The 20,208-nt window shown below is 32.5% G+C and overlaps 1 protein-coding gene across 4 annotated transcripts in view; it reads right to left on the bottom strand.

Annotated features, from left to right (window-relative positions):
• Positions 1 to 20,208, bottom strand: part of ROBO2 (roundabout guidance receptor 2) — a 552,049-nt gene that overhangs the window by 20,331 nt on the left and 511,510 nt on the right. For all 4 annotated transcript variants that reach the window (XM_015600164.2, XM_015600165.2, XM_025042507.1 and 1 more), the window contains exons 22-24: positions 19,209 to 19,365; positions 10,304 to 10,564; positions 5,956 to 6,161 (exon numbers count right to left, since the gene is read on the bottom strand). In XM_015600164.2, the coding sequence (XP_015455650.1) occupies positions 5,956 to 6,161; positions 10,304 to 10,564; positions 19,209 to 19,365 (624 nt within the window). The remainder of the gene's footprint in view (positions 1 to 5,955; positions 6,162 to 10,303; positions 10,565 to 19,208; positions 19,366 to 20,208) is intronic.

Here is a 20,208-nt window from a genome sequence, read left to right as displayed (position 1 = left end):
AAATTGGTGATATACTATGAATAAAAAGTATATGACATATATTGAATTTCTTCTATGTTGTAAAATTGTTAAAATTTGTTTAATCTTTACTGATTTTATCTCTCTATGGCTATCATTCTTTTTCTTTTTTATATTTAAATGTTAATTATCTGAAGAGTTCTATAAACTAGCACACACACACAAAGAAGACAATTGGAAGAAAAAAGAACATTGATTCATGAATTAGAAAGTATTTTTTGTGATAATTGCTTTTCTTTTATAATTGTAAATATAAATATAAAAATTAAAATGAAAACTAGGTCAAACAGCTCAGGTAGAGATTATTTACAAATTACAAGCAATCCATACCAAATAGACATATTATAGCCCCAAGCGTAATCAATACATATTTAAACATTTAATGAAAAATAAATTTATGTCACATAGCCAAATTTATTTCTCTTTACATTTTCAATCTTTACAAATTTCTCAGGTTTAAAACCACTGAAAGGCAAAAAAATTCTCAAATTTATTCAAGCTGTTAAGCATATAGGACATTAAGTTGTTGCTCAAATGTTACTAAGCAGTAAAATATCATGATAAAGTGGCATCTTGCTGTGTCACTATTACATCTTCAGCACTAAAATTAATTTATGATCAGTCACCAATTCATTTACATATTGTTTTATGCTAAATCCTTCCTTGCTGATAAATGCTTATCCTTAGATCCATTAAGCTAGAGTAAAGTCTGTGCTTTATAATATGAACCTGCTAATTGTTGCATTATCATTTTTATGAGATACGAAAACTGGCTGCCCCCCATTTTTTTCAGCCAACATTTAATCCAAAAACTCTTCCTATTAAGCACAATCTGTCTAACAGTTAAATGAAATTTTCAGTCATAAGTGTCTGTGAACAAATCAATCCACATATTGACCTCTGCCTAGATGTAGAGAACCCTGTCTAATCCTTAGAAGTCCTTCTTTCATTTAAACATATTGAATATGCAACAATTTCACCTCTGTTCCTCAGAGAGAAAGACATGTGTAATATATATGGAAAGTAAAATAAGCAATTAAAAAGCATCTTCCTTGGGACATTTGATACCTGTTAACTTGTTCCACTCAGATAAAAACTGAATATATGATATTTCCCTTTTATATGTCACATTTGGAAATTTATATTTATTTAATTTCTTTTATGATACATCAAAACTTTTGAAGAAGTCTAAGAAAATGACAATTATTTTTAGCATATCTCTGAAATTTCCCTAATATTAAAATTTTTCCATAAGTTTTTGCAACAAAAGATACATGTCAGGTCACACTTTTCAGTGGCTAGCTTTTTAAAAGCTGTGTGGTTGAGTACGACGGTGAGGCTGCCAGGTTTTATTATTTTCAAAATGATCCAGTTTGGGAGTTCCAAGAAAAGCCTCCAGAGACATAAAATACAGAAAATATAGAGTCACAATTTCCTTTCAGCCGTGGCATTTATGTGGGATCCAGGAGTCAAAAAAACTTTTTTTTTTTTTTTTTTCATTTCACTTTACAGGACTTTCAGTCTTACTTTTTGAGATCACTGAGGCAGTTCAAATCTTGACTCCATGCTTTAGGACATTTTCCTCCTGCCTTCTCTCCTATTGCTTTTTGTTTCTTTTTTCCTGTGGTGGAGTCATTAAATTCAGAAAACACTTACATCGGTTTCCCACCATGGAAGTTATAGAAAGAAGTATTATTGAAGGCTTCTCCACCCTGTAACCCAAAAATGTGGGTTTGGGATTTTGGAAGAAATATTACAAGCATATTCCTGAAGATTAAAACAATCCTGTATGTTTTCTTCCTAGCCAAAAACAGTACGATATGCTGTGATCAAAACATTTTTACGCTTTACCACAACCAAACAGGTTTAATTATCAACATAAATTAAAATAAAAAATATAAAAATGAGATTTTCTACAAAAAGTGCAGATTGAGTTGAATTTTGTTAGCATGAATCACTATAATTGAATATAGAACTAAATATGAGAAAAGTAAATAATACAAAGTTACATCTAAAATTAATATTTTTGATCTTGATTAAGTGTATAGTAGGTAAGAACTAATGTTTTCAGGGATAAAATTATCTGTTTCATTAGTATAAATACATACTTGCTAGTTCATGTATGGAAAGAAAGAGAGAGAGAGGTCTCCACATGTTAAAAAATAGACCAGGAAGTCATTTTCTTCTTAAATATGCTACATCCAGGGATTAGAAAAAAACTGGGCATTTCCAGAACAGGGATTATGATAATTTATCTTTAGAGTAAGACCGATTGATTTTGAACATTCTCCTGCCAGTTATCAGGTATGTAACCTTGAAAAAGGTTTTAAACTCCTCTGTTATTCAATTTCTTGTCTACAAAAAGAAAAAAAAATAGAGCTGTGATGATTAAATGAGTTAATATATGTTAAAACTTTGGAACAGGGATCAGCAAATATTTTTGATAAAATACCAGATACTATGTATTTTAAGCCTTGCCTTCTCTGTCATATATTCTTTTTCGTTTGTTTGTTTCTTGTTTTCTTACAACCCTTTAAAAATGTAAGAAATATTCTTAGTTCACTAAACCACAAAAACAAAACAGTGCCTTCTACTTACTAAGGTTTATATATGTTTAAATTATTATTCTCATTATTAAATCTAAATTCCTAGCCAAGTGGTTGAAAGAATTAGGCATTCAATAAATGTTTGTTGTGGAAATAAATAAATAATAAAACAGCTCTGCAAATACATTTTCCATTACTGAATTTTATGGTGTTCCCTTAAAATTCTTATATTCAGGCTCTAACTCCCAGTGTTATGTTTTCAGGGATAACATTATATGTTGCATTTGTACAAATACCATAATGCGTTATGATATTTGGAGAGGGGCCTCTGGAGGTAATTTTTTGATGAAGTCACGAGTGTGAGGGCACCATGATGAGACTAGTGACCTTATCAAAAGAGACCAGACAGCTTGTTCTCTCTCTCTAAACTGCCATATGAGGACACAGAGAGAAGATAGCAAACCAGGAAAGAGTTTTCACTGGGAGCCCAATCTGCTAGCACCTTAACCTTGGAATTCCTAGTCTGCAGAACTGTGAGAAATAAATGTTTGTTGTTTAAGCCACTCAGTCTATGGTGTTCTGTTATAGCAGCCCGACCAGACTAAGACACTGAGTTCATGAGATTTATGGAACAACTGATATTTTCCTCTTTTTGGCTTTTTTCATTCAGAAATCATTATGCAAAAATTTAAATCCTTCAGAAAGTACTTAGCTGTCGTGGAAAATATTTAGAATTAATATACGTATTTCTTTACAAATATGGACTCTATACCTTGTTAACTGCTGATATTCTTTAATGTGGCAGCTGTTGTATATTTATGGAATATCCTGAATAATTTTATATACAGGTTTTATTAGTCCATCTCTATGTTATAATTGGAATATCATTCTGGTTGGCTTTAGAGTTTCAGAAAATAGAACATCAATGTTAGTTCTATTTAATAAAAATGCTCATTAGTTTAATGAAAATGAATTTCTCTATCAAAGAATTCAGGTTAAAGTAATTACCAATTTACTCACACTACGCACAAATTTAAAACTCAGAGTAATTTATTATAAGATCGGAATCCTCTCTGTGGGCCCTTAACATCTTAAAAGCATTAAAAAAAAAAACAATGGAAATAATATCTGTTTTATTCCCTACCTCATTTAACATCATTAAACTAGCCTTAAGTGTTTGGAGAAAACATAAACACATTAGAACAGTATTCACTAGTGTGTTGAATTCTATAACATTTGGTCCTTACACACATTCACCGCAGGGACATCCCCACGTGCACATACATGCATGTGTGTGCATACACATGCACACACTCTCTAGTATACTCACAACCCTATCTACACTCAAATACACCTACATACACTCACACACACATTTACATATAATCACAAATCCTATCTATAGTCTTACACACACATCTATACACACGCACACTCTACACAGTTATTTTTCCTTTGAGAAAATATATTTACTTCTATTTTTAACTTATATTACACTTGTACCCTAGAAAGCATTAAATTTTTGATTATACTTTTCCCACAAAGTTATTGTGGAGCAAGAAAAAAAAAAGGAAAGCAAAGAAAAGAATTTCTTATTTCGCTACTTTTGGGTAGAGTGTAACTTCTTTTACTGAAGAGATGTATTATAGTCACAGAACAAATTCATCATGGAATACATACCTAAACACCCTGAAGTTTTTACATATGGCAGTAATTAAGCAGCGAATTCAAGTAGAAAAATAGACTGTTTTCTTAGTAATAAAAGCTTAATTTAGAATGAACAGTATACAAGCTACAAGGAGAAATCCAAATTGTTTTTAAATTCAGTCATATTAGCTAGCTTAACATGTTATTAACAGGTGAGCATGTAAAAGTGAAAATGGCATTCTCCTGATTTAAAGATATCTTTATCATCTTTGACATTATAGTATTTAATAAAATAACTACATAGGCTACAACTAACTCTTTTTTTTTGTATTATTGTTGCAATTCTCTACTGCATTCCTAATGAAAAAGAGTTAAATATCATTATTAAAAGATGCAAAAATATGCAGTTTTACCATGAAGAAGATCATGTTAGAAATTCAGGCAAAGGGACTCAACATGATAGTGCACTAATAAGTTATCTCTCTGTATTCAAAGATTTAAACTTTTGCTCTGCCACATTTAGTTGGATATGGATTTCAAATCACAGCAGTATATCTGCAGTTCTTAAATCTTAACTAAACTTGCAAGCAGACATCCCCCAGGTAAGAATAAAAACTAAAAAGCGGGCTCATGCATCACACATTGTGTATAACTCAAGAAGAGATGCAGAGGGAAAATATAGGTACTTATGCTTCTCTATAACTGTCATAAAGCAGTTTTCATCAGTGTTTGTTGAATTCTAACACACAGTGTAAAATCTGTGCAAGTTGAGAAGCTATTTGTGTAAAAATGAATGAAATGGGACTGTGGTAAAATGCCTCCTAGGATGAAGGATATAATCAAGGTAAATATAGAAATGGGTAGTTTTCTGAGAAGACCCAATGACATGCAAAGGCAAGACACATATTTTTAGTGGTTATGTCTTTATAGTCGTGTACAAAACATTGTGTGTGTGTGTGTGTGTGTGTGTGTGTGAAAGAATGGATACCTACTTGAATAGAAAGACTAAAATTTTAGTTTTCTTTGTATTCATTGTGTCTACATTAGGATTTAAGTTTTCTCTACAAAATTTGGTAAATTTAAATCCTTAGAAGTAGGTTGAAGTCCTGGGATCATCTTAGGAGAGTATTTATTGCAACCTCTCTTAGTGAACAAGGCAAGAAGAAGCCAAAGGAATAAATAGCAAAAATAACTATATTTCTTGGGAGAGAAGCAATTCTAGGACCCAACAATATAAAATGCACAAATGTGTAGTTTATGTCACTATACATTTTCTACACACTAAAAATAATATCTTTTGCAACTTTAGAGAAACTTATTCTGAAGACTTGCTTATTTTCATCAATGAATGATTGTACAGAGTGAAATATCAAGAAGCATATTAAGATTGCATTCACTTTATATGTTGCTCCTGTTATATAAAACATATCATTTCTAAAAGTCAAGGTTTTTTATATAATAGAGTTGGTTTCCCAGTAGAGTGAACTTTTCATGAAAGCCCTGTATATAATTGAGTTTTCTTTCATGTCTCTAAAGCTTTTTAAAATTCATGAATTTTCTTATCATTTTTGCAGTAAAGCAAAAGTATTTCCAAATCCTTTTTGAATTTTGTGTTTAATATTAACCTATTTAAAATGTTACAGAAATAGATGGAGTGGAATAGCTCTTACATAAGAAAGTATTTGATTTTTGATGCATTTAAGTTACAAATAGGTCAGTTATTCCTTTAAATCAGTTCTGTTACCTGTCACAGAGTTGTCTAGATTGTCTGTACTGGATCCAGGCGTCTGCTCTAGTGCTCTCAGGGGCCTAGGGATTTCTAAAGCTTCCTCCTCATCATCGGCATCGGCATCTGCAACATCTGTTTCCAAATCAGAAATCAAGGCTCCGGACATGTAACCTAATGGTGGAACTGGGGGCTGTGGAGGTTGATTATTGCTTTGAATGTGCCTAGAATTTAAATGGAGAAAAAAAATGAATCTGTTAACATTCCACAAAATTATAATTAGATTTAAACTGCATGTTATGGTAACTAATTTTGTCTTCTTGTTTTCCATTAACTTATTTTGGAGCTCACAGTCCTTTCTCATATTTCAGCAGAGGCAATGGGCTATGTATACATGACTTACCAAAACAGCAACAATAATATAGACTATCACGCTCTTCTATTAGTATTTATGGGGCAATACACAGAAAAAGAACTCCACAGACTCAGCATTTTTTTTTCTTTTGTATAAATAAATCTTCCAAAGGCGAATTGGAATATTTGTCACAAATAACTGTTTAAAGCTGACTGTTTTTTGTCCAAAAAGAAAAAAAAAATTGTTACCCATTTAGTGTTGAAGTTCTACTCAGCCCATGTAATCCATGTGCCCTGCTGGCCCTTATGAAGAAAAGATGGCTCATGAAGGCCCAATACCAGTCCTCCCTGCCCACAACCATGAGCACATTCCTTGCCCTACAATAGGAGTTCCGAACACCCTGGACCACGGGCCAGTACAGGTCTCTGGCCTGTTAGGGACTGGGCCGCACAATAGGAGATGAGCAGCAGGTGAAGAAGCGAAGCTTCATCTGTATTTGCAGCCACTCCCCAGTGCTAGTGTCACCATCTCAGCTCCACCTCAGATCATCAGGCATTAGATTCTCATTTGAGCACTGGTCCCTAGTGCCAAAAAAGTTGAGGACCACTGCCTACAAGGTTTTCTTCCTGCATGATCCCCCATGAATCAGGCTGGTAGTTGTTTCCACTTTAACCCAGTTCTGGGCAGGTATGACTACTTTGTATTCTAGCTATTTATTTGTGCTCCTGTCTCACCCACCAAAGTCTTAAACACTTGAAAAAAAGAAAGATTCATCTCAGCACTCTGCATTTAAAACATTAGGTATGCTAAATAAAACTTTTGCAATGAATGAATAATTTTAATCTCAACTTTGTGAGGTAGATGGAACTTGTATTATCCCGTCTTTTAGAATTTATTAAAGCGAAGTTCAATTTAAGTGACTTGTTTCAAATCACGTGGCTAGTAAAATGTAGAATTGGACACTGGGGTCCATCCAGTTGGTTCACTTTGTGACTACTTAAGAGTTTTTTTTCTAAACTAGAATGCTGAAGGAAAACAAGTCATTGTTATTTGTTATTGTCATTAAAGAGTGAATATACCACAAGTTTTGACATCTTGTCTTTTTTTGCCTTGATACAAAGTATTTAAAAGACCGGAAGCTACCTCAATAGCATCAGGCCCACATCTTAGCATAACAGATCAGGAATTTGAGGTCCCAAGTTATTATCTAGCATTCATCACAGCTCCTATTTTGAAAAGCCAGAAAGTTTCCTAACTACAATTACAAAAAGTCTTGACTGTTGATTACCACATCTTGCTCTGTTTCCTCAAGTTCTATTTGTGAGCAAGGGATGGAGTGAGTCAAGTTATATTCAAGAGAATGTAAAGTAATAATGTATATGCATGACTCATTCTTCTCTAACAGTGAGCACTTTGGTCCTGGGAAGGATCAAGCAGATCTACACTCTAGTCTTAAATCACTGCTGACACCTCTTGATGGAACAAAGATGCATCAAGGGGTGAAATATGTACTCCTTGAGTTCAGCAGAATTAGTTGCTAAACTGAAATAAAGAAAGAGAGTACATTACATTTATGAATTTCTCCTAGTGACAGGACATTCATGGGTCAATATGAACAGAATCCCTGGAGTTGAAGCTAGGGAATTATTTTTTAAACAATTCTCCTGTGATGTTGAGTGCAGCCCAGATGGAGTGGTCCTTCCATTCCAAAAGAGCAAAGTCTTGTGTGATCACATGGTGTCTCATAATTCCTACGCAGGGAGTCTACAATGACATTCAGAAGGACTGTTGATCTGAAGACAAACATACTGAAAAAAAGAAACAAGGTGTGCTTGGGTACTTGGAGCAGGTGGAGATGAACTAGTTTGTTCACTCATTTAGCAAGCATCTATGGAGCACTCCCTCAGTGGGCACTCTTCTAAGAGTGGAAAGATAGCAGTGAACAATTCAGGTGAAAATCCAAGTCCATCAGAATAATCACAGCTATAATATAGCTAGATACTTTACTAAGTGATGTGTATTAATAAACTTGACCTTACCTAAAGATAATTTAGACCTTTGCTTTGTGCTCCTGGAAGGTAATCTCTAAACTCTAAAATGTGCGGTCTGATAAAAGTTTCTTTATTAACTTGGAGGCCCTAGATTCCAGAAAGTCTAACAATGTGACTTATGGTAGGGGTTTTGAGTCACAGGATATCAGCTCGCTTTCTGGAGGGGCTGGAGACCGAGGTCAGCCATGCAGGTACTCAACCACGTCTATGTGACAGAGCCCCAATAAACACTTTGAACCTCAAGGCTCATGAACTTCCCTGGTTGACAATACTCCTCGCATATTGTCACACATCATTGTTGGGAAAGTAATGCTTTCCATGACTACCCTGAGAGAAGACATCTGGAAGTTCTGCCTTTGAAATTTTATTAAACTCTGTCCCATGTAGCTTTTCTCTTGGCTAATTTTAATCTGTATCTTTTCACTATAATAAACCATAACTTTGAGTGTAATAGCTCTCTGTGAGTTATGTGGCTCTTTCTAAGTGAATTCTTAAACCTGAGGGTGCTGTTTGAGACCTCTCTCTCACCATAAAAGAGCACACTAATTACATTATCATCATCATTTTACAAATAGGGGACTAAAGCAGAGCTGTTAAGCAAGTTGTTCATTGTCATACAACTAGTAAGTAGTGGTGGTGGCAGTGGTCCCAATCTTGGCTGCCCCTAGTCAAATACCAGACCAAGCCATCAGAATATTTGGGGGTAGAGCCTACTATCAACAAATTTTAAGGCTGCCCACCCACATGATTCCAAAACGCAGGCAGATTAGAGAAATCTGAGCTAGACTCTGTGCTTTAAATGACTAAACCTCACAGCTTTATTAGTTAATTTGAAGGAAATCTCTGGCTCTGAAAGCAGCTGGCTTCAACTTAAAGAATAGTGTTACATAAAGCAGCCGATACAAAATAATACTGTTTAATAGTAGATTGTCTCTGACTTTTTAAAAACAATCTGATAATTGAGAAAAATGTTCAAGAACCTCTAGTTCTAAGAAAAGAACTCATGTTTGTAATAAGTTTTAAGTGTTATTTCTGGTTTTAGTATCTCTTTGTGTATTTAGCTGTATTTTTAATATAAATTGTTCATTAACATGATGGATAAGACTTAGCTCATTATCAACTTATCCCAGTAGCCAAAACTATCAAAAAGAAGCAAATACTATTTCATAAAAAATTACTCTAACCAAGCACAGGGCGCAAATCGGCAGACAGTAATCAAAGGTCTGCCATTAAGATTTTATTTTCAAGAGTCAGATTTATATATTACTATTTAAGAAAAGAGAAAACAAATTAAAAAAAATGTACAAAATTGTGAGAACTGGTCCTACTTATATTCCTGTCATATTTTTACAAGATTTCTAAGTAGATTTCTATCTATACCTTATAAAAGTTTATAAATTGATTAGAAAAAGGGAACTTGAGATTCGTAATTTGTTCTAGGATTTTTAAAATACATTTACTGTTATTTATATTGTACTATTTTTTCTCTCATTTAATTCATCCCAAAGAAGGTCTTTTAAAAACTGACACTAACCCCATGTGATTTGCAGAAGTTTGCATTTACATATTCACAACCACATGCAGAATTAATTATAGAAACTTTAAAGAATCTAAAAAGAGTATTTTGTTAGGCCACTGGAAGTGAGTTCAAGGACAAGCTAATTGAAGTTTAACTAGAAATTAGAAAAGATTCTGATGTAGTCAAAAGCACTTGAGCCTGAAATTCAGCAGATCTAAATTCTGGCTTTAGTTCACTCTAACTAGTTATGTGACTTTGGTCAAATTATTTAACATTTGTTTAGTCAATTTCCTTATCTAGATGACTAAAGAGTTATACAAAAGCATTTCTAACCCCAGCTGTGTAGTTCCGTGAGAATCTCTTGTGAGTTTAACATGAAAGAACATTTTTTCTATTCATGTTTTGAAAGCCTTGGTCCCTGAATCTAATAAGAATATTTACCATGTTTGCTTTGCTATATCAAACTGATAGGCCCTTGTCAACTCATCCAGGTGAGCCTGCAGCATGGGTTGCATCTCTTCCCGTGGAGATGGAGTAAGAGTTGCAGTGGACTGCTGTCCAAAGGAAATGGCAGGAGAAGAAGCCACTCCTCGGACAGGAGGTGTTGGGACACGATCATCATCTTCTTCCAATTCATCTTCCATACCCTGATGTAAGTATGTTTGTACTGGTAACGGCGGGCACCAGCTATCACTGTCATAGCTGAAATTAAATGAGAAAAAATAAGTGCATTGATACATACACACATTCAAGCACAGTTATCCTGGCAATAAATAACAACCACAATAGTAACAATAGTATATGAAATGTTCTCTCAGTTTACTTCCTCTTGATTTCAAATTGTTGGTGCTACCATAGAAAATCACCTGGCTGTTATTTTCTAATCATAATTACATCTGTTATCTCAGTTTGTTCTTAAAGGATCTTATTACCTAATTGTTACCCCACAGTTACAAAAGGCAATAACTTAACAAAGTTATTCACACAGACAAGCCAGATTGCTAATTAAAGATAATTAATAATTTAGTGCTTGTAGATTTAACTACTTTTCTTTGTTCATCTTTGCGTACCAACAGAATATGGCAACATTAATTATCTGAGAAAAAATTGGAAATTTTATTTACTCATTCTACATTTATGCCAACTTTTTATTAATGATGACATGTCAATCATTAAAACTTTGTGCTACAAAATTATTCAATACCCCTTTGATCTCTTAATTCTTTCATTTTTCTCAGTAGAAACTCATGTCTCCCTGTATTTTGACATTTAAAATCTATAAAACAGAAGTACAAAACCTAACCATGTGAAATATATATTAAAAAGAAAAATAACAGTTTTTAAAAACAGCATGATTTTAGGGACTCTGGCTAAAGACTATAGAGTATTAATTCAAAAAGTTTTAATTGTGACATAAAAAATTGTATTTACACTTTCTCTGTGGTACTATTATTTTCATGAATCAAAAAAGTTTCCTATGTATTTAAAAAGAGAATTAAGGATAAGATAAGCAGTATTATTGTATGCAATTACCCTAGAAATTCAACCTCTTAAATACTTCTCAAAACTTTCTCCTACACTTCTCTACTTCCAAGATCACACACAGGTCAGTCTCCTTTGGATGTGAACTACCCATTGGCTTTCCTAGTCTCTTGGCATGTCTTTTTCATCTCTTTGGTCCTATCTTTCGCACAAGCAATAGGATGGTATTTCTGAAATCTTCATTCATGTCACACTATGCTTTAAATTATTCAGTGATTATCACTAACAAGAAAAAGTTCAAACTCATTAGCAGAACCTATTTTATAGCTCAGTTTCCCACTATTTTCCAAACACCAGTCTACTCCATATATTTTTCTAAATTATAAATCTGTATATGACTATTCTCAAATCATCTGCCTGTGATCCCCAGCTCTTCCTTCAAGGTTTAATTCAAATGTTAGTTCTGTGAAGCCTTCTCTGCCCCCACCATATGGAATTGATTATAATTCCATTATACTTATACTATAGCATTCTCCATATTATACTGGAATGGTTTGTTTCATGTCTCTTTTTTCTCACTATTCTGTGAGATCCTTAAACTCAAGCACTCTTTAATTCTCAACTTTGCATTTCTACCAACCAGTACAATATCTAACATATGAAAGATTTTCATTAAAGAAACTGAAAATAGGATGAATATTATAAATGTATATATCTAATCTTGATATCTCTTACGAATGCTAACTTGCAAATGTCCAGATGATTCTTGAGTAGTTTTACTTGAGCTACACTTATCCTGTTTAAAATTGAATTGATAAAAAAACAAAAAACAAACAAAAAAAAAACTGCACCATTTTTTTGGGGGGCAGCTTTATTCATAATTGCCAAAACTTAGAAGCAAACAAAAATGTCTTTTAGTAGGTGAATGGAGAAATAAAATTGTGACTCACCCAGATAATGAAATATTATTCACTGCTAAAAAGAAATGAGCTATCAACCATGAAAAGACATGGAGGAAAATTAAATACATATAATTAAGTGAAAGAAGTCAATCTGAAAAGGCTACCTACTATATTATTCTAATTATATGACGGTCAGGAAATGGCAAAACTATGGAGACAATAAAAAGTTCAGCGGTTGGCAGAGGTTAAGGAGAGAGATTAAGGAGAGAGGGATAAATAGGCACAGCACAGAGAACTTTTAGGACAGCAAAAGTACTCTGTATGATACTATAATGGTGGATATACGTCATTGTACATTTGTCCAGACCCACAGAATGTACAACGACACAAATGAATCCTAATGTAAACCATGGATTTGCAGTGATAATGATGTGTCAAGTTAGGTTAATCAATTTAACAAACATAATACTTTGGTGGGAGATATTGGTAGCAGCAGAGGCTGTGCATGGGTGGGGTCAAGGAGTATATGGAAAACCTCTGCTTTTTGCCTAATTTTGCTTTTAACGTAAAACTGATCTAAAAAATAAAGTCTATAAAAAAAAAACAACACTGAATTTATCATCCTTTTATTCAACAATCATGTGTCAGGTAACAAGATTTATTTACAGAGCATGCAATCCAATGGGGGCAGATTGATAATAAGCAGATAATCAGCAATATCTAGTACTTTAGGATTAGAAAGCAGGGACGCTGAAACTAGTTTTGGAGTTGAGCAAGGCTATGCTGACCACCAGAAAAGGGGATACTCTAAGTAATGTGTGTGGTGGCCCAGAGAAAGAGAAAAGATAAAGTATTCAAAGAACTCAAACAGTTATGTGACTAGGAAGAGCTGGTAAATAAAGAAGGTTGGCCATAGATAAGGTGAGGGAGGTGAGGCTGTGCCAGATCACACAGGGCTTCATCAGCCCAGGGAAGGAGTTTGGAATTTTGCCTGTGGGTGATGGATAATCATTGAAAGGTTTTGTACAGAGAATGATATCATCTTTGGCTGTTCAATTTTCTTTTTTTTATTTCTACCTGAATAATCTTCTACCTCAATGAGTTGCACACTAAAGACCTGTGTCAGAAACCATGTATAGTCTGCTAGGAATATCTCTTTAGAAATATCTTTTATATTTTAGTATAAACAAGCATAGTTTAACCTGTTAAAAATAAAAATGTTTATATAGTATAAAATACCATTGATTAAACTTATATTTACATTGACTACACAAGTACCAACATGACTGAAAAAAACATATTGCTCTCAAACAATGTCATTTTTCTTTTTTTATATCTTGGAGCTCATAGTTAAATTTCATTTAAAGAAAAGGTTTGATTGTATAAAAAGTTTGTAACCCACATACCCATTTGGATTTATTGCTCTTAGTTTTTTCCATCCTCTAACCAATGCTGCATACCATTAACTGCCCATTTTCAGTATGGCATGTGCACGTTGTTGTATTTCATCTATAATTATAATTAAATTTACTCCATAATACTTGTTACAAAAAAGCACTATATTTTCATTCCATAAATTAGTACATGTACTTTCTTTGCTTACATTGGCTTATTGTCAGAGATATCATACAATTGAATAAAGAAAACACATATTTATATATTCAAATGAAAGTAGCCCATTAATTTCTAAAATTCCTTATTTTATAAGTAGCAAATGATTCTTACTTTTGATAATCTAAAGGAAATGTAGATATGGAACGAAAATACACAGAAAATGTAAGAGAAGGAAGAAATAATGTGACATGCATCATGTATAAAGGTAACATAGAAAAACTCCTGTAATTAGTTGTGTCATTTTTTTATTATTATTCAAATATCATCAGGCAAAGGAGAACTTAACTATATAAATATTTTTATCATACAAGTACAGTGATTAATGTATTAAATAACTAAAAAATATTTCAATAGCTATTCCATTTACCTAGAATGGGTGTTTTTCATCAATTGTTCCAAGTCTTTTCTACTAAGAACCTAGAATAGGAGTGAGCAAACTCTGTACCCCTGTGGAACACATACAAAGCTGAGAAAATTCCATGAATTCATGTCATTGGTTTATGCAAGAGGTGGAAAATAGAGGAGAATAAGAGACTGGGAGAAGAACATAACAGAATAGGTGAAAAATTTGGGTCATGGAGCATATCGTATGATGGGGAGAACTGTTTATCACCTATGAAATATTCATGTCTTATTCCATTCCAGAACAAAAAATACTTAGGTTCCATGCAGTTTCTAAAGAAGGTCAAGAAAGTAACAGATGTCTGTAAATATTATAAAAAGTATAAATCTGTTTTTAGAGTTTTCTTCACTTTTATAGATATATATCTTATTTGAGTGATGGATTTTCAACAGTAATTACAAATAGACTGGGAAAATGTTTCTAATGACAAACCAAAGTCTTTTGGTCAACCTTTCCTAGAGAAGCTTTTGTTCTTTGACTTATTGTCGGTGAAGTACGAGACATCATAGTGTCTGTCTTGCCTGGTAAATAATGAGAAGGATGACAACAAATCAATGTTGTATGTGAACTAACATGTTGAAGGCCAGATACAAATGCCAAATTACTAATAAAAATACAATGAAGTTCAACACCCACAAAATCTTGCCAATCTCTAAATTGCTATAACAAAGCAGAGCATCAATTCTCTTTTGAATACTACTAAATTTTTCTTAGCATCATATGATTATATTAAAAAATACATTATAATTATAGCAAAAAATGAATACATTTTGACACATTTTTGTCAAACAGAGAGGCATATTGATGAGAAAAACATTGTTGCTATAGTATTGAATTAACAATTAAATACTTTTTGTATTTGGAAAATAATTTGATAACTTTTAATATTTATTATTAGAAGGCGAAAATGGCCCAAGTAAGGCTTGGGGAAAAAAGTTAAGATCCATATGATTCCAAAAATATGTGGGATATAAAACTGAAAGCAACAAACAAAGAAGACAAACAAAAAATCATAGACACAAACAGTTTGGTGTTTACCAGAGGGAAATGGGTCAGGAGGCGGTAGGTAAGGGTTAAGGGGATCAAAAATATGGTGACAAAGGAAATTGGACTTTGGGTGGTGAACACACAATGCAATATACAAATTACGTATTATTGGATTGTACACTTGAACCCTATATGATTTGATTAACCAATGTCACCCCAATAAATTTAATTATATATAAAAAAGCTTACATTAAACAACAACAAAAAAGATATCTCAACTCTTAGAAACAATATTAAACAGAGTAATAAAAAACAAGAGACAATCTTTTCAAGATTGTGATTATTATCGGTTAGGTTTATTTCCAAAATCTATCCTTTTGCCTCTATCCCACTGCCATTGCCTTATTTTATTCCTTTATCATTTTCATGATGTTGGCCATTCTGCTACAATATACCCTACATTATGCCTCAACCTTATGTCCTCAATCCTTTATATATACCCAACAATAAGAATTTCTATATGACATACAAATCTTCACAATTGGCCTCAAGACACCTCAGATTATCTGTTACCCTACACATGTTTGAAACTCAACAAACCTCACACAGCAGCTACCAACTGTGGAAGGATACAGACAAGCAATTGGAATGCAGCATAATTACTTCAATAGAAGTGTAAACTTAAAGATTAATGAAAAATAAATAAATAAAAGACAAGTAATTTAATTAGAATAGGGCAGGGTTTCAAAGAAAGGGTGGAAAGTACAGAGGAAGACTAATGGGGATATTGTTTTTTTCTTTTCTTTAATTTTATTTCTAGTTGCTGTCTTTGGCCAGAATTTTTTTTTTTTTTTCCTTGCACAGTAAATGGCAATACTAGTAGCATTTTGTTCAATTCGTTGGTTAACAATGTATTCTCATGCATTGGCTACTTTAAGTTAGGAACTATCTCTCATTATCTTTCTCCTTTTTGCTTTTTATTCAGAACTTGGCATGCAACAACCATCCTACTCTGAGTACTATTATTTATAAATAAATGATTCAAAATTCACCTCAAAATTCAACTTCTGTAGAAATGCCCTAGGCCTACCTGTCATATATGATTATTCTTTTTTGTATGCAAATTATTATTGCATACACATAGCTCATCTCAGGCTTGTCATACAAAATTGTGTGTGTGCGAGCGTGTGTGTGTTTGTGGTTTCTGATCTCTACCTCCCACTCTTGTGAGCTCTCCAGTTTAGGGATCAGAACTTTCTTATTAATGCTTTATTTCTTTCTTTCATCTCTGTTGCTTTCCTTCCTAGCCTTGGGCTTAGCACTTTTTATGTACTTGAAAAAAAAAACTGTGTTGTAATAATTCTTTATTATGATATGTTAAAACCAACAAAAACAATATATCACCATAAGAAGTATAACTGCAGAATTCTTGTTAAAAATAAAAAATATATATATATTAAAACAAAAAAGCTGTCTTCTAAAGTTTTTGTTGTTTGTATTTCAAGAAAACCTTAAACCTGCCTGTTTCAAAGCAAGGCAGATAAACAATTCTACAAATTAACTATTCTGCAAAATGGTCAATGTTAACATCACAAACAGCAGCATATAAATAATCTTGGAAGTATTCAAAAATCTTATCTTTTCAATATTATAAGGTTTTCACATTAAAAAACATAAAAGTATAAAGACTATACAAGAAATGGACGAAGCCATCCCAAATCCACTTATTTTAATTTATTCTTGTCTTATGGACTTTAAATACATGCTTTTAGTACAGACAATTGAAATAAGAACTTATAAGTGTTCATCTTTAGAAAACCGAGTCCAAATAATAAGGAAATTGAATTTTGTTATTAGCTTAATGATAAATTGGGACTTACCTACTATATTTGTTAAGCATAATAATTTCTTTTTTTCCAGAAAATACTAGGTTCTTAAGTAACTCAAAGGCAAGTTAGAACCAAAGTTCATGTATGACACAAAGGCTCTGAATATATATAGTCAAAAAGTGTATTTCTGTACCTATCTAAAATATCAAATGGATTTAAAAAATTAAAAAAAAATAATTTCTAATATAATACATTTTGACTGAATGTTAAACTAATTTACAATCCCCAAATAGGTACAAATAATTTTACATTTTATATTTTAATGTTTTGAAAATAATTTGTATTACAGAATAAAAATCTGCACCAACATGTAATACTTCATTCATCAAATAAATATTTTCTGTTCTATTGCTGAGCAACAGAGTCAAGTGAGAAGCTTAGCATTTATTTGGAAAAAAGTTAGTTTTATTTCAATAGGTAATAGGTCTTCTTATAGTCTATGTATTTTTTAAGTAGACAGTGAGAAAAGAAAAGAGAAAGAATCCAAATTATTGATAATTTCCATATGATCTGAGTTCAAGTCTTCATCTTATCAATGTTTAACAGCATTAATTTCTCTTCCTAGTTTATAAGTTCTATTCCTCATTTTCTGACTACAGCCTTTAAAATGATGATTTCTAAGCCCTGTAATAATCTTTTTTGTAAAATACACATTTTTTTCTCCCCCCCCCAGGATCCATGTAACATTGACACATTTATATTCCAATATATATATTACATATGATCATATAGAGAGTTTATTTTTAAGTCAGAAAAGAAGGGATGTGCTCTTAATTTTTATTTACAATGTAAACTTATTTTTTAAAAGTAAAATTATAGTGATATGCATATATATGGGAACTACAATCCCATAGAAGCAAATTAAACCTTTTGAAGGGAAAGATATTAAGAAAAATATATAATGTGTATAATGCATATATAGTATGTATGTATATGTATTACATAAATGAGAGAAAAAGCAATGAGGTCTTTTTAAGGATACAAATGTAACATAGAAAGTCCAGTTTAGGAAAATTAATCTGGAGACTGCAAAAACAGCAGTTATGTAAAAAGAAAAAGATATAGAGACAAAAATGTATAAGCATGTACATGTAATCTTTATGTGAAATAAGAGAAAATAAAACATTATTCAAATAAACTAAATTTTAATATTTCATTAAATGTTTAATTTTAGTGTTTTAATATCTAAATACTTCTAAATAAAGAAAAACTTGGAGAAAGAAAAAATGCCTTTATTCTGTATTTTTCAGCATCATTTAAAAGCAATAGTGACCTTGGAAACTGAGGAAGATAGCAATTAGCATTATTAAAATAGAAAAAGGGACTAAATATATTTCTTCTGACTTGCTATTTGTTTTTAGATTAGAGAATAAAATGTATCAATGTCTTTCTGCTTTAAATCAAATAACACTACAACTAACGAATGAAAACAAATTAACTTTTGTGAGAAGTTTAGGAAAGAATAAGGAAACCCGTCATATTTAAAGGCCCTCCAAAGAAATTTTCTGACTTAAAAAGGTTTTGTTACAGAGTGTGCACTGGCTTGAACCTCTTTTATTGTTCAGGCTCCTACATTCCTATCAAAGCTGACGATTAAAGTTGTACCCACTGGCCAGGTCCCTATAATTATCCCATTGTGAGGGAGCTCAACAGTGGGCGCCCTGCTATGCCCAGACATCAAGTCATTAGAGGACTGTGAGGGATGATGAAGAAGGTTATTTTAATTCCCTTTTCAGCCCTTCTCTGGAGTGGCTCTTTAGTTCACAGAGCTGTGGGTACTTGCTTTCAAACTAACAAGCAATATTATTAAAGGAGGCTGCATTTTCATGATTGCGGACAATCTAAGGCACTTGATGGCCAAGGATTCTTTCTAGGTCCTCAGTGTATAATGTGTTGTATTTATCAGCTAAAATATATAGATGATGCAAACAATAAAAGGGAAGAGAAGCAAAGAAAAGACTGGGAAAAAGGAGGGAAGACTGTAAGAGAATACAGGATAAAGACAAAAATGCACAATAGAGAGGGGAGGACAGCCCTGGGCATTTTGTTGGTGTATAAAATGGTTTTACCCATTTTCTTGCTGTTCCACTGCATAATGTTCCAGCTCTGTACCAGGAAGGGGCTGGACTGGGGGAGGAGGTAGTGGAACATTGGCCCAAGTTGATCCATTGTTTTTCTGTGGTTTAGAAGAATTTTTATTTTTCTTCTTTTTTCCACCTTTCCCACCTGAAAGTATAATGCATTTATTCAGACATAACCAAATATCAGAAGAAACAAAATATATCAAATGAGAAGATGTATTTATGTTTTCAAAACACCAGAATCAGTATGTTATAGTAGTTAAAAGCTATAAATAATAAAATGATATAATCAGAAAACGTTTTTCATAAATCTCTCAAAAAATAGTATTGTTTCTTTCCCAGTGCTTTAACTAAATATAGAGCTGAATAAACCAAAAACATGGCTGCTGTAGGAAAAGCACATTTATTGATTTACTCATGTCTGCTACCTCCACGTTTTCATTGTTAGATGAAATAATGGGCCATAACAAATTCTTTCAAATGTCAGATTTTAGTGCATTTATAATGCTCTTTTGCATAATCTCTCTCAGTGGAAAATTCAGTGTCTAAGGATACAGGCTAAACTTTTCCATTAGAATGTACTCAGTTTAATTAATTCAGAGGAGTAACAGTTTTCTCTCAAAATTAACTGATAAAAATCAATCAACTATACTGGAGGATACTTGTAAATCTTTAACATCGATATGTTTTATAAAATTTTTAACTAATGAATGACACAGTTATTTTTTGCATAATGAGTGTAGTTCCCAGATATTTTAAGCATAACATTTCCTGAAATTCCAAACAGGAAAGAAAATGAATTAAAATACAGTAATCAGTTTCAGGACAATTGTAATACCAATGAATCTATGTACCAAACATGAGCAGAAAGTAACTCAGCAGCATATAGGCCATATCTGGAATTACTGAAACTTAATGAAATATAAAATTTATCATTTGTATAGTGTCATACTTTTCACTCTTCCAAAATTAAGTAAATAAAGTTCCT

Source organism: Pteropus alecto, unplaced genomic scaffold, assembly GCF_000325575.1.
Source record: "Pteropus alecto unplaced genomic scaffold, ASM32557v1 scaffold239, whole genome shotgun sequence".
NCBI lineage: Eukaryota > Metazoa > Chordata > Mammalia > Chiroptera > Pteropodidae > Pteropus > Pteropus alecto.
This window is presented reverse-complemented; position numbering and strand designations above follow the sequence as displayed.